Source organism: Choristoneura fumiferana, chromosome 6 (genome assembly GCF_025370935.1).
Source record: "Choristoneura fumiferana chromosome 6, NRCan_CFum_1, whole genome shotgun sequence".
NCBI lineage: Eukaryota > Metazoa > Arthropoda > Insecta > Lepidoptera > Tortricidae > Choristoneura > Choristoneura fumiferana.
The window spans coordinates 11,950,246-11,972,228 of record NC_133477.1 but is presented as its reverse complement, the minus strand read 5'-3'; the positions used below and the strand labels follow the sequence as shown (position 1 = coordinate 11,972,228).

General features: G+C 37.7%; 2 protein-coding genes across 3 annotated transcripts; both read right to left on the bottom strand.

The window, feature by feature from the left end:
- Nucleotides 1-7,028: 7,028 nt before the first annotated feature.
- Nucleotides 7,029-13,369, bottom strand: LOC141428645 (alpha-(1,3)-fucosyltransferase 7-like). Its single transcript, XM_074088649.1, has 4 exons — nt 13,084-13,369; nt 9,087-9,466; nt 8,192-8,440; nt 7,029-7,708 (listed from the first exon to the last, which is right to left on the bottom strand). The coding sequence occupies exons 1-4, from the start codon at nt 13,273-13,275 to the stop codon at nt 7,249-7,251; spliced, it is 1,281 nt and encodes a 426-aa protein (XP_073944750.1). The 5' UTR covers nt 13,276-13,369; the 3' UTR covers nt 7,029-7,248.
- Nucleotides 13,370-18,193: 4,824 nt separating this feature from the next.
- Nucleotides 18,194-21,809, bottom strand: LOC141428644 (uncharacterized). 2 transcript variants are annotated; one of them, XM_074088648.1, is made up of 3 exons: nt 21,690-21,809; nt 21,541-21,615; nt 18,194-21,390 (listed from the first exon to the last, which is right to left on the bottom strand). In XM_074088648.1, exon 3 carries the CDS (start codon nt 21,377-21,379, stop codon nt 20,291-20,293), a length of 1,089 nt encoding a protein of 362 aa, XP_073944749.1. In that variant the 5' UTR covers nt 21,380-21,390; nt 21,541-21,615; nt 21,690-21,809; the 3' UTR covers nt 18,194-20,290. The 2 variants fall into 2 exon arrangements, with proteins under 2 accessions (XP_073944749.1, XP_073944748.1); XM_074088647.1 differs by having other exon boundaries at nt 21,541-21,809.
- Nucleotides 21,810-21,983: the final 174 nt, after the last annotated feature.

The following is a 21,983-nucleotide window of genomic DNA, read 5'->3' as shown; positions in this document are numbered from 1 at the left end:
GAACAAAACGCAGCCATTTTTTACAGACGTTCCCCCATCAGCGAGCTTTAGAACAGATTTATCACCATTCAGACCGCTATTGTTTTAACCCGCTAGCTCGGCATGTGGTTATAATGTAGGTTCAATCACAGTAGAGAAAAGGAGCAGTACACCGTCTTCATACAAACGGCCGGAACGCAAGTTATACCTACGCGCCACGAATTCTCAGCATACCTCGGCAACCATCAGTCGCGAGTGCTCAGCGGTTACGTACGGACGGACATACGCGCATTTTTTACGTACCTTAATATGTCACAACGATATAAACAGTATTGTTCGGTGTACGGATCTAATATTATAATAAAACCCGGATTTTTAATCCTACCCCACGGAAAAAATGTAAACAAAGTTTCGTCATTGACAAAGTGACATTTCAGGGGATTTCAAGGTATGGGCCCGCTAGAAATATTATATAAAGTTCTGTTGTTACCATGATTTTTTCTATTTTCGATAAAAGAGCCGTTTTTACGGGAAACAACTTACAAGTCGTCGTACTCGGATCGGAGTCCATCCTTTCATACAAAAATGAACGAAAAACAACGGATAACGTAACAATGAACCACTTTATTACAATAAAAAATATAACAACAATGTCGACAGTAAAAAAATAACACAACAAGAGTCACTGGAAAACGATTTCGAATTCAGTCTCGAATGTTTAGTGCATTGAGTGACGGTTCGCGTCAAGCGGCCCACAGCTTAAAAACCCGGGTGTAATACCAGGACAATAAATAAATTATGCATACGAAAACAGTACTCTTTGTAAATTAATATATCAAAGCGTAGTAAATGCCAAAGTAAAGATTTTCATCAGTAAATTAAAATATTTTATCTTGATTAAGAAATACAGTTTTTTAATGGGAAGTCGATTTCTGGCAAATGTGGGAAGAATAAATATCAATGAACTAAAAGAATTTCCTTGCTCACCCGCGACCTAAAAAAAAAGTCTTTTAGTTCATTGATATGGACCTCCGCAAAGTAACGCCTGATTCAGTAAATTATTTAGAATAAAATATATTGAATTCTGAAAATGTTCTTTGATAAACCTGATAAACGGAACACCTTTGTTTACATTTTTTCCATGGGATTAAAAATCCGGGTTTAGGTAGGTACAGTCGCCATCAGATATTTCGGAGCTGTCAAGGTGGTCAAAAATATCGGAACATGCACTCTATTATTAAGGTATAAGAGTTCATGTATCGATATTTTTGATCACCTTGGCGCTCCGAAATATCTGATGGAGACTGTACAATGTTTGTTTTTACAATTACGTCCGCAGTTCATATTTATTAAAAAAAAAAATTATACAAAACTTATGCGTATATTATATTGCATGTAAAATGGCAATAACAAAGAAACAGTAGTAAAACAAAATTTACTTACAGTATGACCGTAAAGCGCTCAGCTCAAGTACAACATAGGGTCTATATATTAATTCGGATAACATAATATTCCTAATTCAAATTGGCATAACGTTATTTCGAATAACACAACATTAATTCGCATAACTGAACTGCCATAATGTTAATGGGCATCAATTTTAAGTCTTATGCTTATTATTGTAATGCCAGTTCAATACCAGTTCAATGTGCTACCTACTTATGGCAAATCCGTTATGCGTTATAATTTTATTTAAATTAATTTAATTAAATTTAAATTTATGTTTTTTACAATAACTACTAATCACAGATATAGATTACACTAGATAACGCAAACACCTCAATCTGTATGAAAACCAATCTTGTTACTTTTTAGGGTTCCGTACCCAAAGGGTGCCAACAGGACCCTATTACTGAGACTTCGCTGTCCGTCTGTCCGTCTGTCACAGGGCTCTATCTCTGAAGCCGTAAAGACTTTTCTAATTTGACATTTCAAATTTTATTTTTATTCTCGCTGACAATTTATTGTAATAAGATTTTTTTTTTGTATACATTTGACGATCCTTTTGTGAATTTCTTGTAATTAACTGACATGTGCTTATAATGTATTTTTTCAAAAGGTAATAAATAAATTTAATCTAATCTAATCTTGCTGTACACTGATTAAACGATGTTGATGTAGATATTATTTAAATTTTCCAGATATTAAATTATACACTTGGAAGTGTTTTCAGGTAAATTTGGAAGTAAAACACAGCGTATCAAATGCAACGTGTTATGGCTGGTTACAAACTGACATTTGTTCTCTTATCAATCTACCCGCTTTCTTAAAACACTACAATCCCTCCACCAATAGCTAAGTAGTCCTAAGATAAGACATGAATAGGTATAAATACAAAGAAAATAGACATGATAGGAAAAAATAATAGTCCGGGTTCGGATTTCAGGTTTCCCTTAAAGGGAAACGTCGGGACTGCTGAATTGACTCCGTAAGCGTTCCACCATTCTCAGCAGGTACATCATGCCCTGTATTGTGTACCGTCGATGATGTACATAATGTGGTTGGTGAATTCATCGCAGTATCTGGGCTTGGAGAAACAGGTCCAGGGGTTGGCATCAAGGACTTGGTCAGCGGATGATTTCAAAAGATCAAAACGACAGCGCAACGGGCGCCCCAGCAGCAAACGCGCGGGAGAGAAACCGGTCGTGCAGTGAGCCGCATTGCGATAGTTGAATAAAAATGCATTAATCTGATTTAAGATTTCTGAATGGGATATATGGTTTTTAAACCTTTTTTAACCTGTCCTCTCCCAGAGGCACAAATTTGTGCCCAAATTCCTTCGATCCTGTTATCCTGGGAGATGACAGATTATTGGTGCGGACACTATTTTCTGCTTGTCCATTTGATGCTGGATGGTAAGACGCAATCGTAACATGGTCTATGCCACTAGCTTTATAAAAATCTTTGAATAAAACGGAGGTAAAATTTGTAGCATTATTGGTCACAATAGTTCGGACTAGACCAAACCTAGCGAACATGTCACATAGTTTGGCTATAATACTAGCGGAGCGGTACTGGTCATGAGATAACACTCAACCCACTTGGAGTGCGCGTCGACCGCCACGAGCAGCCGGCGGCCCGCCAGCTCGGCCATGTCCAGGTGCAGGCGCACACCGGATCCCCATACATGTGCTACAAGAGCCTATTTTCTGTTCGATATTGGGCCACCACATATATTTAGGTCGATATTGGGCAACCACATATATTTAGGTCGATATTGGGCCACCACATATATTTTCGAGCGACACTTTTCAACTCCAAAATGTGAATTATGCAATTCATTTAGTAAACGCTCTTGAAAAACTCGTGGTATAATGATTTTATGACCTCGCATAATGCAACCTTTTTCGATGGATAACTGTAAACAACAATTAAAATAACATTTGAGGTCCGGCTCTCGCACCTTCCGGGGCCAACCAAGTAATATGTAATTTGACACTTTTTTAATATCGGGTCATTGATAGTTTCACGTTTTATGTCATCGACGGTAAAATACATAAAATTTATGAATAATGCTTCGTCCCCGAGAACATTATCGTCTTCCGATGGAACTTGTGAAACCTTAGCACGCGAAAGAAAATCGGCCACGTTGTCCCCGCTCTTAATATATTCAATTTTTAAATGATACGCAGATAAAAACAAAGCGTACCGTTGTAACCTATTCGCGGCTAATTCTGGTACTCCTTTTTTACTACCAAATATAAAAATTAGTGGCTTATGATCTGTCCTCGGTATAAAAGGTTATGACCGGCCATACAAGTAGTGGTGAAAATTTTTTATACCAAAATTAATAGCGGTTGCCTCTTTCTGGATTTGGGCGTAGTTAATTAATTTCGCTCGCGGATAACGACCGTGAGGCGTAAGCGACGGCGCGCTCGCCGCCGTCCGGCTGCGCCTGCGCCAGCACCGCGCCGAGCCCGCCGGGGCCCGCGTCCACTGTAGGATGGCGGGCAATTCGAGGTCATAGTGGGCCAAAACTCTGTCAGACGCTAATTCCTTTTTAATTTGCTCAAACGCATCGTTTTGTTGACTACCCCATTTCCACTTGTACTCTTTTTTTAATAAAAGGTGTAGTCGACTTAAAATACTTGATGCTCCATGGATGAACGCTCTATAATAATTCAACATGCCTAAAAAGGACTTTAGTTCAAATTACATTCTTTGGTTCAAAATAGAATCGACTTTTTTATTGACTTGTGTAACCCGTTTTTATCGATAACAAAACCTAAATATTCCACGGATTGTTTAAAAAAATCAGATTTTTCCTGCTTAACACGTAAACCTGCCTCTTGTAGCCTACTTAAGACTTGTTCTAGGCACTCTAAATGAGTCTTCCGATCCGGTGCAGTAATCAATAGGTCGTCTAAAAATATGCAAGTACCCTCAATTCCGGCTAATAATTTATCTATACTTTGTTGGAAAATACACGGAGCATTTGATAAACCAAAGACAAATCTTGTGTAACGGAACAAGCCCTTGTGGGTATTTATGCACGTTAAATTACGTGAAGGTTCATCGAGCAGAAACTGGTTGTATGTTCTAGTTAAATCCAATTTCGAAAATTCCACCCTCCCCGTGTAATTTCGAAAATAGATCCTCTATTCGCGGTAATTGAACGTATACATTATGAAAATTTGTGCCATATGACTAAGACCATTATGCGTTGTAACCATTATATATTTTGACCACTATGCATTTCAAGCTCATGCGTTTAGAACTTATGTCAAATAACTTTATATATTTTGATGCATTATATTTTATAATTTTCGGTATTTCAACTGTATGTATTTCAACCGATATGTATTTTAAATTTATACATTATAATACGTACCCAATTTTACTGCCATCGTAACAATTGAGCCTTACACCACACTTGCGCAGCGCATGATTTTGCTTGAATAAGTTATTGTAAACATCAGCCGGTAGCACGGACACGGCGCTGCCGCTATCCAGCTCACACAAAACCGGTTCCTTATCAATTATAGATCGCCATTTATAGATCGTATTGAAAAAAAAAACATAAATACCTTCGCAGATGTCGTCAGTGTCTTCAACTAAGAAATTAGCAGACCTCGTTCTTGATCTACTCGGTTTAAATGTCCTTTTTTTCAGCACTTTTTACAAGAATACTCGACGAACTTGCATTGCTGCTTAGAATGATTATAGTAGCCGCAAACACTGCAATTCACTTTTTTACTTTCGGTAGCGGCCGGCGAATACTTCCGAGGTCGCGCCAACGCCGGCGCTGCTGCCGCAGCTACTGTGGATGGCGAGGCGCGCACAATGCACGCTCTGGGCTATCTTCAACGCCTCACTAAAAGATAATGTGCTTGTGCTTTCTGCGAAAAGCTTTTCCTTTTCCTTTGGATTTTCAAGGCCAAGCACGAAACGATATCTAAGGGCCATTTCGAGTTCACTTGTGAAACCACAAAATTGCGCAAGTCTACGCACTCGGGCGGCCCACTCGCTCATTTCTTCGCCGGGTCGCTGCTCCGCTTTGTAGAAATTGTACCGCTCGACAAAACCACATCTTTTGGTCTCAAATTGTTCATCTAATTTTTTTATGAGGGTAGCGTAAGCGGTCTCCTCTAAAGCGGTCGGTAACGCTAAATCCCGTGCGACTCGGTAGGTGTTCTCCACCAGCGCAGAAAGTAGGATTCCTCGTCGTTTAGCTCCTGCTTTATCGGTCTCTTCCGTGATGTCATTCACCAAACAAAACTGGCCAAAACGACTTTTAAATATCGCCCACTCCTGCGAGCGGTGATCGAACACCAAACTGTTCATGTTACCTATAACACCATTATTGCTCATGTTGCACTATATTTGTGATGTGTATAAACACAAACTTAACAGGCGTAAGGTAAGGTCTCGTCGCCACTGAAGTGTTTTCAGGTAAATTTGGAAGTAAAACACAGCGTGTCAAATGCAACGTGTAATGGCTGGTTACAAACTGACATTTGTTCTCTTATCACAAATCTACCCGCTTTCTTAAAACACTACAACACTGGACTCCACAGATTACTAATATGTAGCTAGCTGGACTCTTCAAGGTGCATCAAAATTCATGTAGCTTAGTCTGTGAAAGTTGACTAAGCACTTTAGAAGTCCCTTGGTCAGTTTAATGACCTTACAAAGGTGCCCATTTACGTACAGCCCAGACGCATAAATTTTTGGACCATTTTGACCAGATTGGCATTGAATATTATCTTCTAACATTTTAATTCTAACATGATCTTATAACATTTGCATTTTAAGGAGTGTAGGAGGTTGAATTAAACAAAAAATAATTTATTTATTTCTTATTAGCAGAAGTATCAAAATTATCTAAGCCAGGCTAGAATGACAATATGACAATTTTGACAGTCACAAAAATGATACCAGATGAAAGTTTCGTAAAAAATGCGTGACAGCTTTCGTTGGCCAGAGTCTAGCTGTAAGTGGAGGTAGGCATGATCGCCAAATATTTTCCAAACCAAAGGGGGACGCGTCCCGAAAAAGTTTGAAAAACACTGATCTATATAAATTATCATTAAGTCTTTATATTTTGTTTCGCTTTCCCCCCCTGCTTAACTTAAACCCGCATAGATCATCACAGTCATAACAACTTAAGGCAGGTGAGCTTTCAAGTACTAACACTGGAATAAGCCCGTCTAAGCCTTTAAACTTAAAGCTGACGTGTATTACTTAAAACAATTACTGGGACTTCATCGCACCGAGTCGGCTAAAGTTTTCGTAACGAATTACTTAACATTATTGTTGTTTTCTTGGCGGATTAGCTGAAGTACTTCGTTAGAGCTGTTCCTATCTCCATACTATGCTAACAAGCTTTGTTCCTTCCGGCATGATATTAGCACAGTATTACCTTGATAGTTACATTGAACCCGTACACTTTGTTATTCCAAAGTTCTTGTGATACAAGTTACATAGGTATTTGCGACTATTCTAATAAGACTTCTTACTCTCTCCATCGAGAAACCTGCAGTAATAATCTTTATACTTGTGCATGTTTTCAGAGACAATACAATCAAAAACAAAGTTATATCATAATTCAGAGAATATTCTCGTCTTGAATAACAATGTCCCAAAATTTATTACTCGATGAACAGTGAATTTATATTTCTTGCTAAGATCCTTAGGGAGAACTTGCAAAATTATGAAACCATTTGGGGGTCAGGTATCGGGGCGGAGAAAATTTCGATTGTCTAAAGAAAGTTTAAGACGTATCTTTGTTCATTACGATGTTTGGATACCAGACTAACCTAGATTAAACTATTTAGTTTCTTTGCATAATAATTGCGGGTCTAAAAATAATCTTATGTCATCTTGTTTGTATACTTTTGGTGTGCGGTCATTGTAATTAAGCGCCTCGCATAAGCGACAGAGGTGAAAAGACTTATTCCCAAAGTAGCCATGCTCATTTACGATTTTAAAATCATTTCTCCACGCATGATATGACAAGAGACGAGTTTTATTTTCGCTTATCGCTATCATATCCCATGCTAGATGCTCAAGACTTTCGTAGTTGTCGACATGTAGAAAAGAATTTGGGGGAAGAAGTTTATCACAATCTTCTATCGGTGGCCCAAGTATGACAGGAATGGCACCCTTGCCATACGCGTGATTAAAGCCCTTTTCCGTTAAATATTGTCGGCACCTTGAATTTTCCAGTACCAAATAGAACACATATTTAGACATTTCTAGACAATCTTTTTTCACATGCCCCGGACAACTGCAACAATTAAAAATCATACATGTTTATTAGGTAGGTATATAAGTTTATTGTATCAGGCGTTACTTTGCGGAGGTCCGTATCAATGAACTACAAACAATTACTTTGCTCACCCGCGACCTTATGATAGCTATGTCTATGCAACATATGTATGTTCATGCAGCTCCTCTACCTCCAGTCTGTAAGAACACACACAAATCACACAAACCTAACTACCGCCAGAACCCACACTACACTGACGCGTTTCGAACTCAACCAGAATTCGCCCTCGCCGAGCAACACAACCGTTGACTACGAGTATGTTACCATGTTCACCATGAACCCAGTAAGTAATTAAGGCGGGAAAGTGGAACAAACACTCGCTTTCGCATTTATAGTACCTATTAGTAAGGATAACAAATTATCTTAAAATTCGTTAAGTTAAAAATATATGTATTTTTTTGTAAAATTGAATGAATTATAAGCAAACCCAACTTGACTTACCTGTTTCTAGTTACCTTATTAGTAGCACAAGCCCCATGTATATCCACATTGATGTATTCATTTAGTTCTTGTATAAACTTCATTCTGGACTTTATGCAATTTGAAACGAGGATAGCCACCAACACATCATATTGTTTAGCTTTCCAGTAAGGCACAAGGCTTATCAAGTTCTCGTCAGTGACGTCTTTGAATTTTGGAATTGACAAAGCCACAGTGCGTCCATATGGCACCGGTACATCTGCATCTGATCTAGAAACATATATGTCATAATTTCATTTTAAAGCTTCCCAGCTTCCTGGGATAGGTGCAACTTAGGGATCTTTAAAAAACAAGCCTATCATTGCAGTCTCTCAAAGGGCCGGCAACGCACCTGTGATACCCATCGTGTTGCAGACCTGCACACCTATGTCCATACCTAATCCGCGGTGATTGCCTCCCATCAGGTGACCCTCATCCTCGATTTCCCCTATAATATAAAAAAAAAACTTTTATTTAACTTGCCCTGTTTGTCTATTTATTTAGGTCAAATCTTGGAGTCGAATTGACTTTAAATTTGGAATACTTGTGTGAATCTGATAACTAGCAGCAAAAATCCAGCAGCGACATTGCTGGTAATCTGGCCAGGATTGTCTCCACAGGACGGGATGTCGCCCGCCTGTAAACACAATAATAGCGGCAATAATCATAACCCTAAAGATTGTAGGGACCATAGGTCTAATAAAGATTTAACTTTAGCAATAAACCAATTTTACCCCTGATTGGAATTTTGAACATGGAACTATCGTGAGACTCACTCATATTAAATGATATTGTAACGGATAACTCAAGTCTTAAACCGAGTTTAGCTCGACATGTTTCGGGCTATTTCGTAGCCACAGTTACAGACAAATCTTACCTGTACGTCATCGACCAATTGAATACATCAGCCACCTGAGTCAATTTTACACGCTTTTTTGCTAAAGTAAACGTATGTTTAGGAGATTCGTCCGTCAAGAATATCCATATTTGATTCGGATCACGTGTTACTACATGAGGTATCAAACCTTTCTGCAAATGCACCACCACCGCATCGGCAGCTTCGAAATCTGGATCACCAGAAAATCTACAGTTTTGAACACTGCATTCATTTAAAGGATTACTATGTCGGTGTTTTAACCAGTCCCAGTGTTTCCATATCATAACATTGTAAAAGTGTTCCTTATTATCATGTTGCTCAAATTTTTTTCTATCGATGTTCTTGAATAGATATGAACCTATTTTCGATGTTTTCCATGTCTGCAAGAATACAAAAGTTCTTTTTAGATGATATAATAGCGAGCAGGTTTGACAGCGTTACTCGTAACGTTTAAAGAAATGTGTTACATTAGGTGATTAGGTATTGCATCTTATTGCCCATAACATTTAAAGGCAACACTTTAAAAAAAACCGGTCAAGAGCGTGTCGGACACGCCCAAAATAGGGTTCCGTAGCCATTACGAAAAATTTAAGTGATATTTATACGGAATCTTCCAAATTTAGGTATATTTTATACCTTAGGCTGCTATTTACTCATAAACTACTAATAATTCTCAAGCCAGCTTATTCGTCGTTTATATTGAAAGTTTAATATACTTACTACCATCCTGATTTTTTCAAATTTTTCCACCCACTGGTTTAGATTTTAGAGGGGGGGGGGCGCTCGATTTTAATGAAAATTTGCACTTTAAAGTTGAATATTTCGCAAACAAATCACTGAATCGAAAAATCGTCTTAGCAAACCCCTAATTGGTTTAAAAGACCAATCCAACGATATCCCACACTATAGGGTTGGATGAGAAAAAAAAAATCACCCCCACTTTACGTCTATGGGAGGTACCCAAAAAAAAATTTTTTTATTTTTTTATTGTACTGTTTTGTCGGCATAGTTTACATATATATTCGTGCAAAATTACAGCTGCTGCGTGCATAATCCCTGAGCAAAGCCGCGGACGGACGGACAGACAGACAGACATGGCGAGACTATGAGGGTTCCGTTTTTGCCATTTTGGCTCCGGAATCCTAAAAATGGGGCACCGTCCTTGTGAGAGAGGTTGTCCATCACGGTTCAACGGGGCAACGCGGCAATAATTCCCTAAATACTACTGCATCAGGATCGAACTCGAGTGTGTGTTACATACTGGGAAGCCGCTACGAAATTCAAAAATCGAAGTTCGTATCGTACCGTCCCTCTCACCCTCGTATTAAATTTCGATAGGTAGGTACATAATTAAGTTCGATAAGTTTTTAAAAATACATAAAATTACTAATACAATTTTCTTGCAATCGAAGTGAAAATCAAAGTTTAAAACTTGAGTAATAAGCAAATTTTCCCCTCAACGTGCCTACTCACAATATTATTTATTATGCAGTATGAACGTCTCTGGTAGGTAAAATGGCTCGTTTTATGCTCTTGTTGTACAATCTTCTATTTCTGTTTTCAGCAGTTCTAAGAATTTTATTGTGTTCTCATTGCTCCACTCGGACGGAATTTCTTAAATTGTCGCTGATCATAAGCCGGGTCTCCACAGAGTGGGCCGCCCGCGCGGGAAGCGCATGACGCATGATTGTGTTCGACACAGGGCTCAAAATAGCACTGAAAATGGCTGATACGCGAGCTGGCTCGCTACTGGAGACCCGGCTTTAAATAAACAAAAAACACACGTCTTCTTTCTCCAGGTGCTCGGCGAGTATATTCAGCGATGGAGCGAAATGTAAACTCGTACTACCGCTCGTGCTACCGCCGGTTCTTTGACTTCTGCACAAAAAACCGATAGCTCCCGGGTAGCGCGAGTGGCAATGGCAGTAGCATGAGAAGTATCGTGTCCGTGTTCACACACTCGTCCTGCCCGCTTCCCTGCTCACTTCGCAGCTAATTTGAATGACTATATTTTGTATTGCGTTTATCCTACGTTTATCTAATGTTTTTGTTATTTATTGAAATAAATTTGAGTAATTATGAAAGTAATTACAATATAACACATAACGTACATTCATTCCATTATCTTTTTATTCGACTGTACGATACATGGAGTAAATATGAATCTCTCAGTGACCTTTTGCATACAATTGGATAGTCTCCGCTCCCAGCATGCACCATTTTCACCTTTTTGTTAAGAGATTACATTCTAGATTTAAAATTTGATCATCTATTTTGAAAATCAGTCTTACCTACCTACACCAACAAAATGAAAATAAGACTCGAATTGATTCGACCATCAATAAGTAGGTAGTAAACAAATGGAGAAAATTCCTTCTGTTTATTGTTAAGGTTGCCCGGACGGAAGAAATCGTTCTGAAGCGATAAGGCTGCCTATTGCTGGATATTGGAAAATCTCTATTGTACCTATGTTTTCATTACTGCTTATTATATGTTGATGTTCATCAAAGAGTCATTGTAGGTATTGTATTGTATTACTACTTACAGAAATAGGTAATTAATGTTAAACTTTTTCAAAATGAAATATTAATTAATCATTAATATTCAAACACAGGGCTCACATTCAAATTAAACACTTTAAAGGAATGTGGCAGCTGTAAACACTAAAAAAATAGAACAAACCTACCAAAATGATCGTAGAGTACCTTACCTACCTACGTACGTTCTGAAAGTTTACTTGTTTCAGCTACATTTATTTTATTAAATTTATAAAGTGCTGAATATAGCTACGTTCGAAACTTAACGTTCAAATTTAAAGACTAGAAAATATTGCTTTAGCTAGAGCTTATTAGCAGATTTGAAAATAGGTTTCTAACCTACTTACTTACCAACCTGATAAACATACATCGTTATCACAGGAGCAAGAACAAATCAGTTAAAGATCAGATATAACAGAATGTCTATTTAGTAAAAACGGATATATTGTGCCTACAAGTTCTAAGCATCTAAGAAGTTGAAATGTAGTAGCAGTAGTTTTTTTTTGACGGAAACTAATGTTGCATTTACAGCAATATTATTTTGTATCGCGAGCCTGTAATTTGGGGTAATCCTTTAACCACAACTCCACAAATTCATCGCAAGTTTTTTTTTTGGCGGCATTTTTAAAAGCACCGGTAATTATGTTGTGAACACAGTTTATTATGAAAAATTTATAAATGACAAATAGGAAAAGTGACTGAAGAGTTTGCTTCGTGACTGCGTAGTTAATCTTTTTAAGCCTATACTAAGTAATCAAGTCAAGTATGGAGGTCTGATATTAGAAATAAAGTTGACAAATTTAGAAGTCGTAGGCATAAAAATGTTGCTCGCATAAGTGTCACTTCTGTAATTGCTTATATGTCAGAATCTTTCTGTACTGTCAAATTATCGTTACTCCCGCGATAAAGAGGTATGCAATAAAAATACTCGTGTAATTTCAACCTGATAAAAAAAATTATAACAAAAAATTGGACCGACTTCAAAAAACCATGAAAATAATTTACTACCAGTCTGAAGTCGGTGCCTCAGCACGAGCCAGCAGCTCGTCACCTTTTGTAAAAGATTGCTTTTTCCGATGCAGAGACTTTCATTATTCCTGGTGTTTCACCACTCATTCCATTTCACCATATGCATTACGAGGAGCATAAATTGCTTAGCAACTGTGTTAAAGTAATTGAAATTCAACCCGTGTCATACTTGTTATTGAGTAGTAACTTCGATGGTCAGCTGTGGTCTTAAATTCATCATCCTGATTTGGTACTTATGGGACCTTATTGAAAGAATTCCTAGACAAACGCAAACAAATCATAAATGACGGAGTTCTGAGGTACTTAACAAATATATAAAAAATACAACCGAATTCAACAGAATCGGTTAAAATCCTCCTCGAAAAAATTATAAAAATACATAGCTAACTGCATTTAGTTGTTTGATTTAATTAAAAAACAATATAACTTACCTTTCGAGCTTCGTAATACTGATCAACGACGTTTCGATGCCGAGCAAGGCTGTGTTGCTCTATGTATACATTAATATCGGCGGGTTGCTTCTCTGTCATTAATTCAAAAACACCATTCACGTTAATGAAGACATGCAATAAAGTGACACATGAGAATAAAATGACGAAACTGAAAAATCGTGTGTTCTTCATTTTGGATAAACCGGCTATGGCATTGAAAATTAAAAATATAAAATAAACTTCAGGTTCTAGTTTTTTTAACGGCTGTTTAACTGCAGCACTACCGAGCGCCATTAACTGACTGCGGCCCGGCAAAGAGTTGATCGCTCTAATATAAACAGTAATTGTTTGCAATAATGTAATCATCCACGTGGGTAAATTTTTACGATCCACAATGCCGAATTGATTTGGTTAGGTATAAATTACGGCTGGTGCGGCGCTCATGTACCAACTGTTCGTGAGAGTTATTTTTCCATAACATTTTATTAACTACTACTGGTGGTGATATTTATAAACGTTTTTGAGTGTACCGATACCGCATGTATCATTTTAACGGTGTGTTAATATTTTTAACCGACTTCAAAAAAGGAGGAGGTTCTATGTTCCAATGTTTGTATTTTTTTTTATGTATGTTCGTCGATTACTCAGTCAATTGTGGACCGATTTTCAAAATTCTTTTTTTATTCGAAAGGGTACTCTTCTGAGGTGGTTCCATTGTCACCAAGTCAAGATCTGATGATAGGATCCTAGGGAAATCGAGGGCAAACCTCTAATTTTATAGGCACACCTATGGCGATTTTGGCATTTTTAACATTAAGATAAGCATTTACATTTAGAAAGTATAATTTGGTAAATTGGACCTGATGAAGAAGACCGTAGATGACCAATGGAACTCGTCAAAGTTAAGTAAGTAATGCTCGCTCGTCTATAAACGATCATGATTAATAAACCTAGATAAGCGACTAAGAAGGAGCTTTAAGAACTGATCTGATGCTGAAGCCGGAAGGTAGGCAACGGAACTCTGTTATAAAACAACGTAACTAAGCCGTGTTTGGGCTTCATGGAATCGTTGTGAGATGTACTTTGGCTACGAATCACTTAGCTTACCCGTGGACAGACAGACAGACAGACGGACAGACATGGCGAACCTATTGGCTGGGTGCGAAGTACTAGGTGGGGGTAATGAAATCTATCGCAGCGCTCATAGTGGCCAAAAGTAGAAATAATGTAGGCTCTGTCATCTGTCATATTCATATGAATCTGTCATTCATTAAAAAAGAATAAGGCTTGCTACCTAATTTTAATAATAGATTTATTTATTCAATGAAGCCGTGGTGGCCTAGTGGTTTGACATACGCCTCTCAAGCAGAGGGTCGTGGGTGCGAGCCGACCTCTGAGTTTTTCGAAATTCATGTGCAGAATTACATTTGAAATTTACCACGCGCTTTGCGGTGAAAGAAAACATCGTGAGGAAACCTGCACAAACCTGCGAAGCGATTTAATGGTGCGTGCGAAGTTCCCAATTCGCACTGGGCCCGCGTGGGAACTATGGCCCAAGCCCTCTTGTTCTGAGAGGAGGCCTGTGCCCAGCAGTGGGACGTATATAGGCTGGGATGATGATTCAATGAAATAACACAGTATGACAGTAAAACTAAAGCACTGTGAATTTTAGAGTCTAAGCTATACATACAATAAAAACAAAATAATTATTAAATAACGTTAATACTCAGATGAAGGCCGTTCATCCATCTTCACGCAAAACCTCAAACATTCATCACTTACCGACGCCCATCTACACGCAAGCATAGATGATGTTCGTTTTATGGTGCGAGCTTAAATTATTGAACACTGTCCCTGTTTTGTTCTTAATTCCTCTAAATCCCGGACATGTCCAGCAGATACCAACAATTTTCCTTTTGCTGGAACGGTTTGTGGTTGAAATTTGGTATTGAGTGAACTCACAAAACCGGTCTTCAAAATGATACTCATTTTGATTTGCAAACGATATTTAATTTATTACTAGCGATACAAGAACAATTATATATCTTCACTATTATCTGAAGAAACCATTAGAGTAGCTTTACCTACTTATCTTTTTGTTTTACAGTAAAAGTACAACTATAGTCGTTCCAATCGTTTATTTAACTTTTGACAGATCACGCACGTGAAGTTTTACAATAATTTTCGGTACAATGTACTACAGAGAATACCTACTTCATGGACGGGCACCGCCCACTTAGCGATGTGCCATTCGTAATTTATGACCATAGACTATGAAAACCGTTTTGAAGTAAATCGATTTTGTAAATAAAACATAAATTAAAAATATGATCATATTTTATATCAAAATCATTTAAAAATAATACATACATTAATATTGTTACGGCGGTGTGTTAGGTGGAAACTTTGATCGTGCTTCTCGACCCATTGGAGGCGTTTTCAGTAGGCTGGAATACGGTTTCAGGCCGTTTCAGAGGATGCTCTATCACATATTAGTTTATCAAAATTTCACCCAAGTTACCGTTGTTTTCAGGCGCCTGAAACATGTTTTCAGTCCGTTTCAGGCCACCCTCTATCCGATGACGCCATAACCTGAAAACCCGTTTTCAGGCGTTTTCAGGACCCCTTATGGGCCTCTGAAGTACATTTCAGTATATGGCGAAATTTTCCATAGGAGTGAAAGAGATAGCACGATTAGAAAGAGATAGCTATACTGAGAACATTCGAGAAGGTGTGTGACAAGGATAGCCTATATGTGTGAGAGAAACAGACTGATGATCCTGTTTCCGGAATATTCTAGTAACTGTGTGAGAGAGATAGCACATGAAAGAGATGTAGGTATGACGTCCTAGCTGGACTGTTCTCGAACTTTGTGGACCGATTCACCGGGGGTATATAAGCTGGGTGAGGTTGCGGCGGAGGACAGTTTCGGATGCGATACCGAGCGATAAACATCGAAGAGAATCAAAGCGACTTGTGAGTTTTTGAGTGCGGAATTACTGTGAACTATTTTTAAGTGTTTTGTAAAGTGTGAAAATAAATCCTACTCTTATTCATCGGTGTTAAAAGTGCTTTTCAATCACGAACCCACCCCACGAACGTAACAAAATGCCTTTAGGGATTAAAAAGTTTAACTAAAATAGGCACTGTAATACTATCTTTATTTATTTTTATTTGACTGGATGGCAAACGAGCAAGTGGGTCTCCTGATGGTAAGAGATCACCACCGCCCATAAACATCTGCAACACCAGGGGTATTGCAGATGCGTTGCCAAACTAGAGGCCTAAGATGGGATACCTCAAGTGCCAGTAATTTCACCGGCTGTCTTACTCTCCCTCCACGCCGAAACACAACACCACCACCTACCATTATACCTACCACCGGCGTCTCGTTGTGAGTGACAACAAAATGGCGTCGCTGCCGCGTCCACTCGTCCAGTGTTTCCGCTTCATAATTGACAAAATTACTTACTAAATTACCGTTGGAAGTGATAAACATACTAACTTAGCATAAATGGTTTATTTTAATATATAAGATAAAGTAACTTAAACACCTGTGAAAGTTTATAAAACAATGCAAAATGTTGAGCAAAAATAAAATATGAATGTGCTAAATCGATTAAAACTTCTTCATAATTAAAATCGATTGTTAAAGGAATCGAATCGGTAACGCATCAGGGCATCACTATTTTAATTAGTACTTGAGCTGTCAAAAGTTAAATAAACGATTGGAACAATAATTATAAACATAAAGTAAACAAGCCCTGACATAACCGAAATAAATCACATCGTTTGAATAAATTTTACTTACCTCATTCAATTTTAATAAAGTAAAATGAATTCACAACCCTTTGTTCACCCAAACCACGGTATGACAGTAATTTTGTATTATAAATTAATACGTGATACTTAGGTTTGATTTTTGTCACAATATCGCGATGAAATTTCAAAACGTCAAGCCTCATAGCCAGCAAAGTTGCGGACGATAGGTGGCGCTGATGTCGTGAACAGAGCCAATAAGGGTTCCTAGTTGACTGCGGTACCCTAAAAACACCCCCACTCTATGTCTCTGGGAGGTACTATTAAAAAAATATTTTTGAATTTTTTACCTATTGTACCATTGTGTTGGCATAGTTTACATATATATATTCGTGCAAAGTTACAGCTTTCTAGCATTGATAGTCCCTAAGCAAACCCGCGGACGGACAGACAGTCAGACAGACAGACAGACATGGCAAAACTATAAGGGTTCCGTTTTTGCCATTTTGGTTACGGAACCCTAAAAACCTCTGGTCACCATAAACAGAATTGACACCAGTTAAGCGCTGTGAGAGATATGTACAAATGTAAAAGCAAGCAAAAAAAACGGTCAAGGACGTGTCAGATGATACGCTCAAGATAGGGTAGGGTTCCGTAGTCGTTACGAAAAAAATCAAGTAGGTTATATTTTTCTAAAGCCGAAAAACCGAAACCGAAACCCCGAAGCCCTGGTGGCCTAGTGGTTTGACCTATGGCCCCTAAAGCAGATGATCGTGGGTTCAAACCTCGGCTTGCACTTGCACCTCTGAGTTTTTCGAAATGCATGTGAAATACGTGTCACATTTGAAATTTATAATACAGTATAACGGTAAAGGAAAACATCGTGCGTGAGGAAAGCTGGATAAACCTGCGAAGCAATTCAATGGTGTGTGATGCTGATGTTCCCAATCCGCACTGGGCCCACGTGGGAACTACGGTCTGAGCCCTTTTATCTGAGAGATCTGTGCCTAGCAGTGGGACGTATATAGGCTGGGATGTCATTTTTTTAAGGATTTTTGTTCAAGTTTCTAAATTTGAATTTTTGTATAGAGGTATATAATGAAAAATCTGAAAACCATAATTTTTCATGTCTGACTAGCAATGTCAATTAACCATCTAAAATGACCCCACACTGCAAACAGTTTGCTTATGAGAGGGGCTCATCTAATACTGGATATTCATAAATACTTACAAATTTGTACGGAACCCTCGGTGCGCGTGTCCGACTTGCACTTGGTCGATTTTTAATATTATTTAATCTCTGATTTTTAAGGACCACTAGAAAATAAACATCAGAATTGTATTACTTTTATATTTACTTAAAAGACATGTACAATATTGATAAAATTTAATCAAAAACAAACAAATACTGCTATACCTTAACAAGTTCCTATGTGACTCTTGGTACGGGTACGTATTATAATGTATAAATTTAAAATACATATCGGTTGAAATACATACAGTTAAAATACCGAAAATTGAAAATATAATGGTTAAAATAAATATTAATCAAAATTCATAAAGCACGTTTTTCTTATTGGTCGAAATACATACAATTAAAATGACTAAGTTCACAATGTATATGTTCAGAATATATACAATCAGAATATATAATAGTTGAAAGAAATAACAATTAAAATTCCTATAGTACGTTTTTCATAATGGTCAAAATACATCATCTCCAGTCTATTTACGTTGTATTTACATGTTAAATTCTGAAAAATTAAGGACTGTAAGACAAGTCGACCGCGGAGCTCCTATTCAGGGTAGTTAAGGCGCTTAGCGCCTGGACAAAACTCTAACCTAACCTATAAGATACCGACTGATGTGAATCGGTATTGTCTAACAAGACCTTGCATTTTAAACTAAAGTCTGATCATTCATTGAATAGAAACTTTAGGTGCGACGACGAGCGTAGCAAGGAGGAGCGTGTTAGGTTCAACTATGACCAAAACAAGCACGAGTCGAGCGAGCGAAGCGTGCGTGCCGCGGGAGCGGCCGGCGAGGGCCAGAATTGTAATACTTATATGCATTTTTCTTTGGGAAAATTCAGTGTCTAGTATGTATTTCAACCATTATAGAAAACATACTGTATAGATTTTGAACGTATACATAATGAAAATATGCATTTTGTGCCATATGACTTAGAACCAAAATTTAGTTTATTAGCATGTGCCGTTTGATTAAATAAATTAAAAAAAAAAAAAAAAAAAAAAACCATTATGCGTTGTAACCATTATATATTTTGACCTGTATGCATTTCAAGCTTATGCGTTTAGAACTTATGTCAAATAACTGTAGGTATATATTGTGATGCATTATATTTTATAATTTTCGGTATTTCAACTGTATGTATTTCAACCGATATGTATTTTAAATTTATACATTATAATACGTACCCTCTTGGTACAACTCTGTTGCAGTCTTGATTGAGACAGCAGAGGCTACCTGTTCTACTTAGTGTCACATACAAACTTGTCAAGAATTGTTTCACATGCTAAGGTCTTGGCAACAAAGCCAGATTTAGAGGCCTGGAAACGTTAGGGCAACGAAAGACATAGGCAAAAAAAGATGGTTTGATAAAATTGGATCTTTTAAATCTCTTATATTCTGTGGGACCCTTGTGGCCTGGGGCTACAACGCCTACAACCCCAGATGTCGTCTCTTAAATCTGGCCTGCTTGGCAAGTTCAATTTCAAATAACTGGCTTACATTCCTAATAATAGTAAAAAATAAAAAAAAATATTTCTTCTACATTTATGATTAGGTAATGTTAGGTACAAATCAGATGCAAAAGTAGAAACAATGGAAACAAAATAATTGGTATAGTAGAAACGCCATTAGGTACATTTTTAAACATATGTACATACAAAACAAAAAAAAAGTGTACCCTTTCATTATTTTTGAAATTTTGGAAAAATAAGGTTTTTCCTACTCAGAATCAAGAGCACAATCGATTCCGATAGTTAAAAAAAATGACAGTTTTGCGACGTTTTTTTCATACACTTATGGGCGTAACAAAACTGACTCACAAAATTTTTTATGAAAAAATGGGGACTTTTTTTAAACAATCGGAATCGATTGTGCTCTTGATTCTGAGTAGGAAAAACCATATTTTTTCCAAAAATTAAAAAAAAAGAAAGAGTACACTTTTTTTTTTAAATGCCCCAATACAAGGTAAACTTAAGGATTTTAAAGGTAAACTTAAAAAGATGAACTGCATACCCTGTTTTAATAAGACATGTACTACTGTGATTAATTACTGTTTCAATTCAGTTCAATTCTTGAAAGTATAGCTCCATTGATACTATCGATGTTTCCGCCAATGTCGAGGTTGGAAAAGACACTATCAGTTTAGTCGTTGTTGGGTAGATTTAGTGCGGTAATCGGATGAGAACCTAAAATGTGATTACTGTTTTCTGCCAACAGCTAACTTTGACATTGACTTTGATACACAGGAGCAGGAGCTATGATGTAAGAAAAAGTGCTCATTGGATATCATCATAGCATTTATATACTCACCAATCACTATATTTGACAAGTCTTTATTTTTATGCCGCAAACTGTACAGGTTTAGCACAGGGTTTTGATTTAACATCTTCTCATTGGGATACTCTCCCAGCAAAGCTGCTTGACCTTCCAGGCACTCATGAGTGGAGACAACCACCTTGTCAATTACGTTGAACTCCCCTGAACAGGCTGAACTAACCTGAGGATTACACCTCTTGAAGTATTCCTCTAAGGGCTCTTCTATGTTTCGCAGGCAGGCACGTATTTTGCCCCAACTCATATCTCTTGAAACCAAGGCAGCCTTGGATGCCTTAGTGCCTGCAGATAATTTTGGTGAAATTTCTGATATTGGTCCTTTTGCAATGTTAGGGAACTCTTTTCGCAACCTTATCAAGTATGCGGACAGAGCCCACATGTCATTTAGCAAACCGCCCTCTAGGTCATAATCTTCAGGAATGATCTCATTCGCATTCATTAGAAGGTCACCATTATCCCAAATTGCTCCTGGTATGGGGCAATACTCTCTGAATGCAGTTCTATATTTGGTTGGGGTGTCTTTAGTTGACAATGCAACCACTACAGCTCGTAAGTTACTAAGTAAGATGTTCTCGGGCCGAGGCACCAACTTACCTTCATCATACACTTGTGCTGCAACAACAGGAATGTACTGCACATCGTTGTAATTAATAACATCCACAGCATCAATAATGCGTTTTATTGGCTCTGGTACAAGAGCAACAGCTAGTGGAATTTCAAGCAGGTACGGTTCTACTCGGTAATCATAAACGTAGCAAAGTTCCTTCACAAAATAATACCACTGCTTGATGGATGCCAGTTTAGCCTCAACCAATCCGAGAAAGACTCTGTACATAGCGTATATGGGTGGATTAATATTAGTGGTATTGGCGGACATGAAGCATAAGTTACAAGTACTTAAGCCAATTCCTCTCGTGGTGATGGACATAGCTTTGCTTTGATAACCTGACATTATGGCTTGATCTGAAATTAGAAAATATATGGAAAACACATAAGTACCTATCTGTGAAGTTCCTACCTACATTTTATTTAGAAAATAAGGTGATATGAAAATATGATTGCGTAAGTCAGTGATCTTTTGGGCAGTATCCAACTGTTGATTAGAGCACTTACCAAAATTAAGTTAGCGACGTCACAATTTATTGTAGTCTTCGTCTTCGACTAATAAGTAGGTAGGTACGTAGCTACCTGAGACTCGGACAGAATGAATGAGTGAATGAGAATAAGTTAAGTAATCAAATCAAAACTTTATTTTTAAGTACCGCTAAACGTTCGTTTCGTACTATTATAATATTCTGTGGTTTCGTGACGCCCAGCCCACCCAGCCAGCAGCAGACAGAGGGCCTACTCTGAAATTCGAAAATCGAAGTTCGTATCGTTCCGTCCCTCTCACTCTCGTATTAAATTGTATAAGTGCCAGAGGGACGGAATGACACGAAATTCGAAAATTGAAGTTCGTATCGTATGGACCAACCAAGTGCTGAATATAGCTATGTTCTAAACCTAACGTTAAATTTTTTAAAGATACTAGAATATAAAATATCACTTTAGGTTAT

What these genes read in the sequence shown, in the direction of transcription:
- LOC141428645 (XM_074088649.1), bottom strand. Translation starts at nt 13,275, where the DNA reads ATGAAGAACACACGATTTTTCAGTTTCGTCATTTTATTCTCATGTGTC. An exon ending in AATTGGTCGATGACGTACAG is followed by an intron (nt 8,441 to 9,086) that starts GTAAGATTTGTC and finishes ATATGTTTCTAG; the next exon opens with ATCAGATGCAGATGTACCGG. An exon ending in AATAAGGTAACTAGAAACAG is followed by an intron (nt 7,709 to 8,191) that starts GTAAGTCAAGTT and finishes TAATTGTTGCAG; the next exon opens with TTGTCCGGGGCATGTGAAAA.
- LOC141428644 (XM_074088647.1), bottom strand. Translation starts at nt 21,379, where the DNA reads ATGTCAGGTTATCAAAGCAAAGCTATGTCCATCACCACGAGAGGAATT.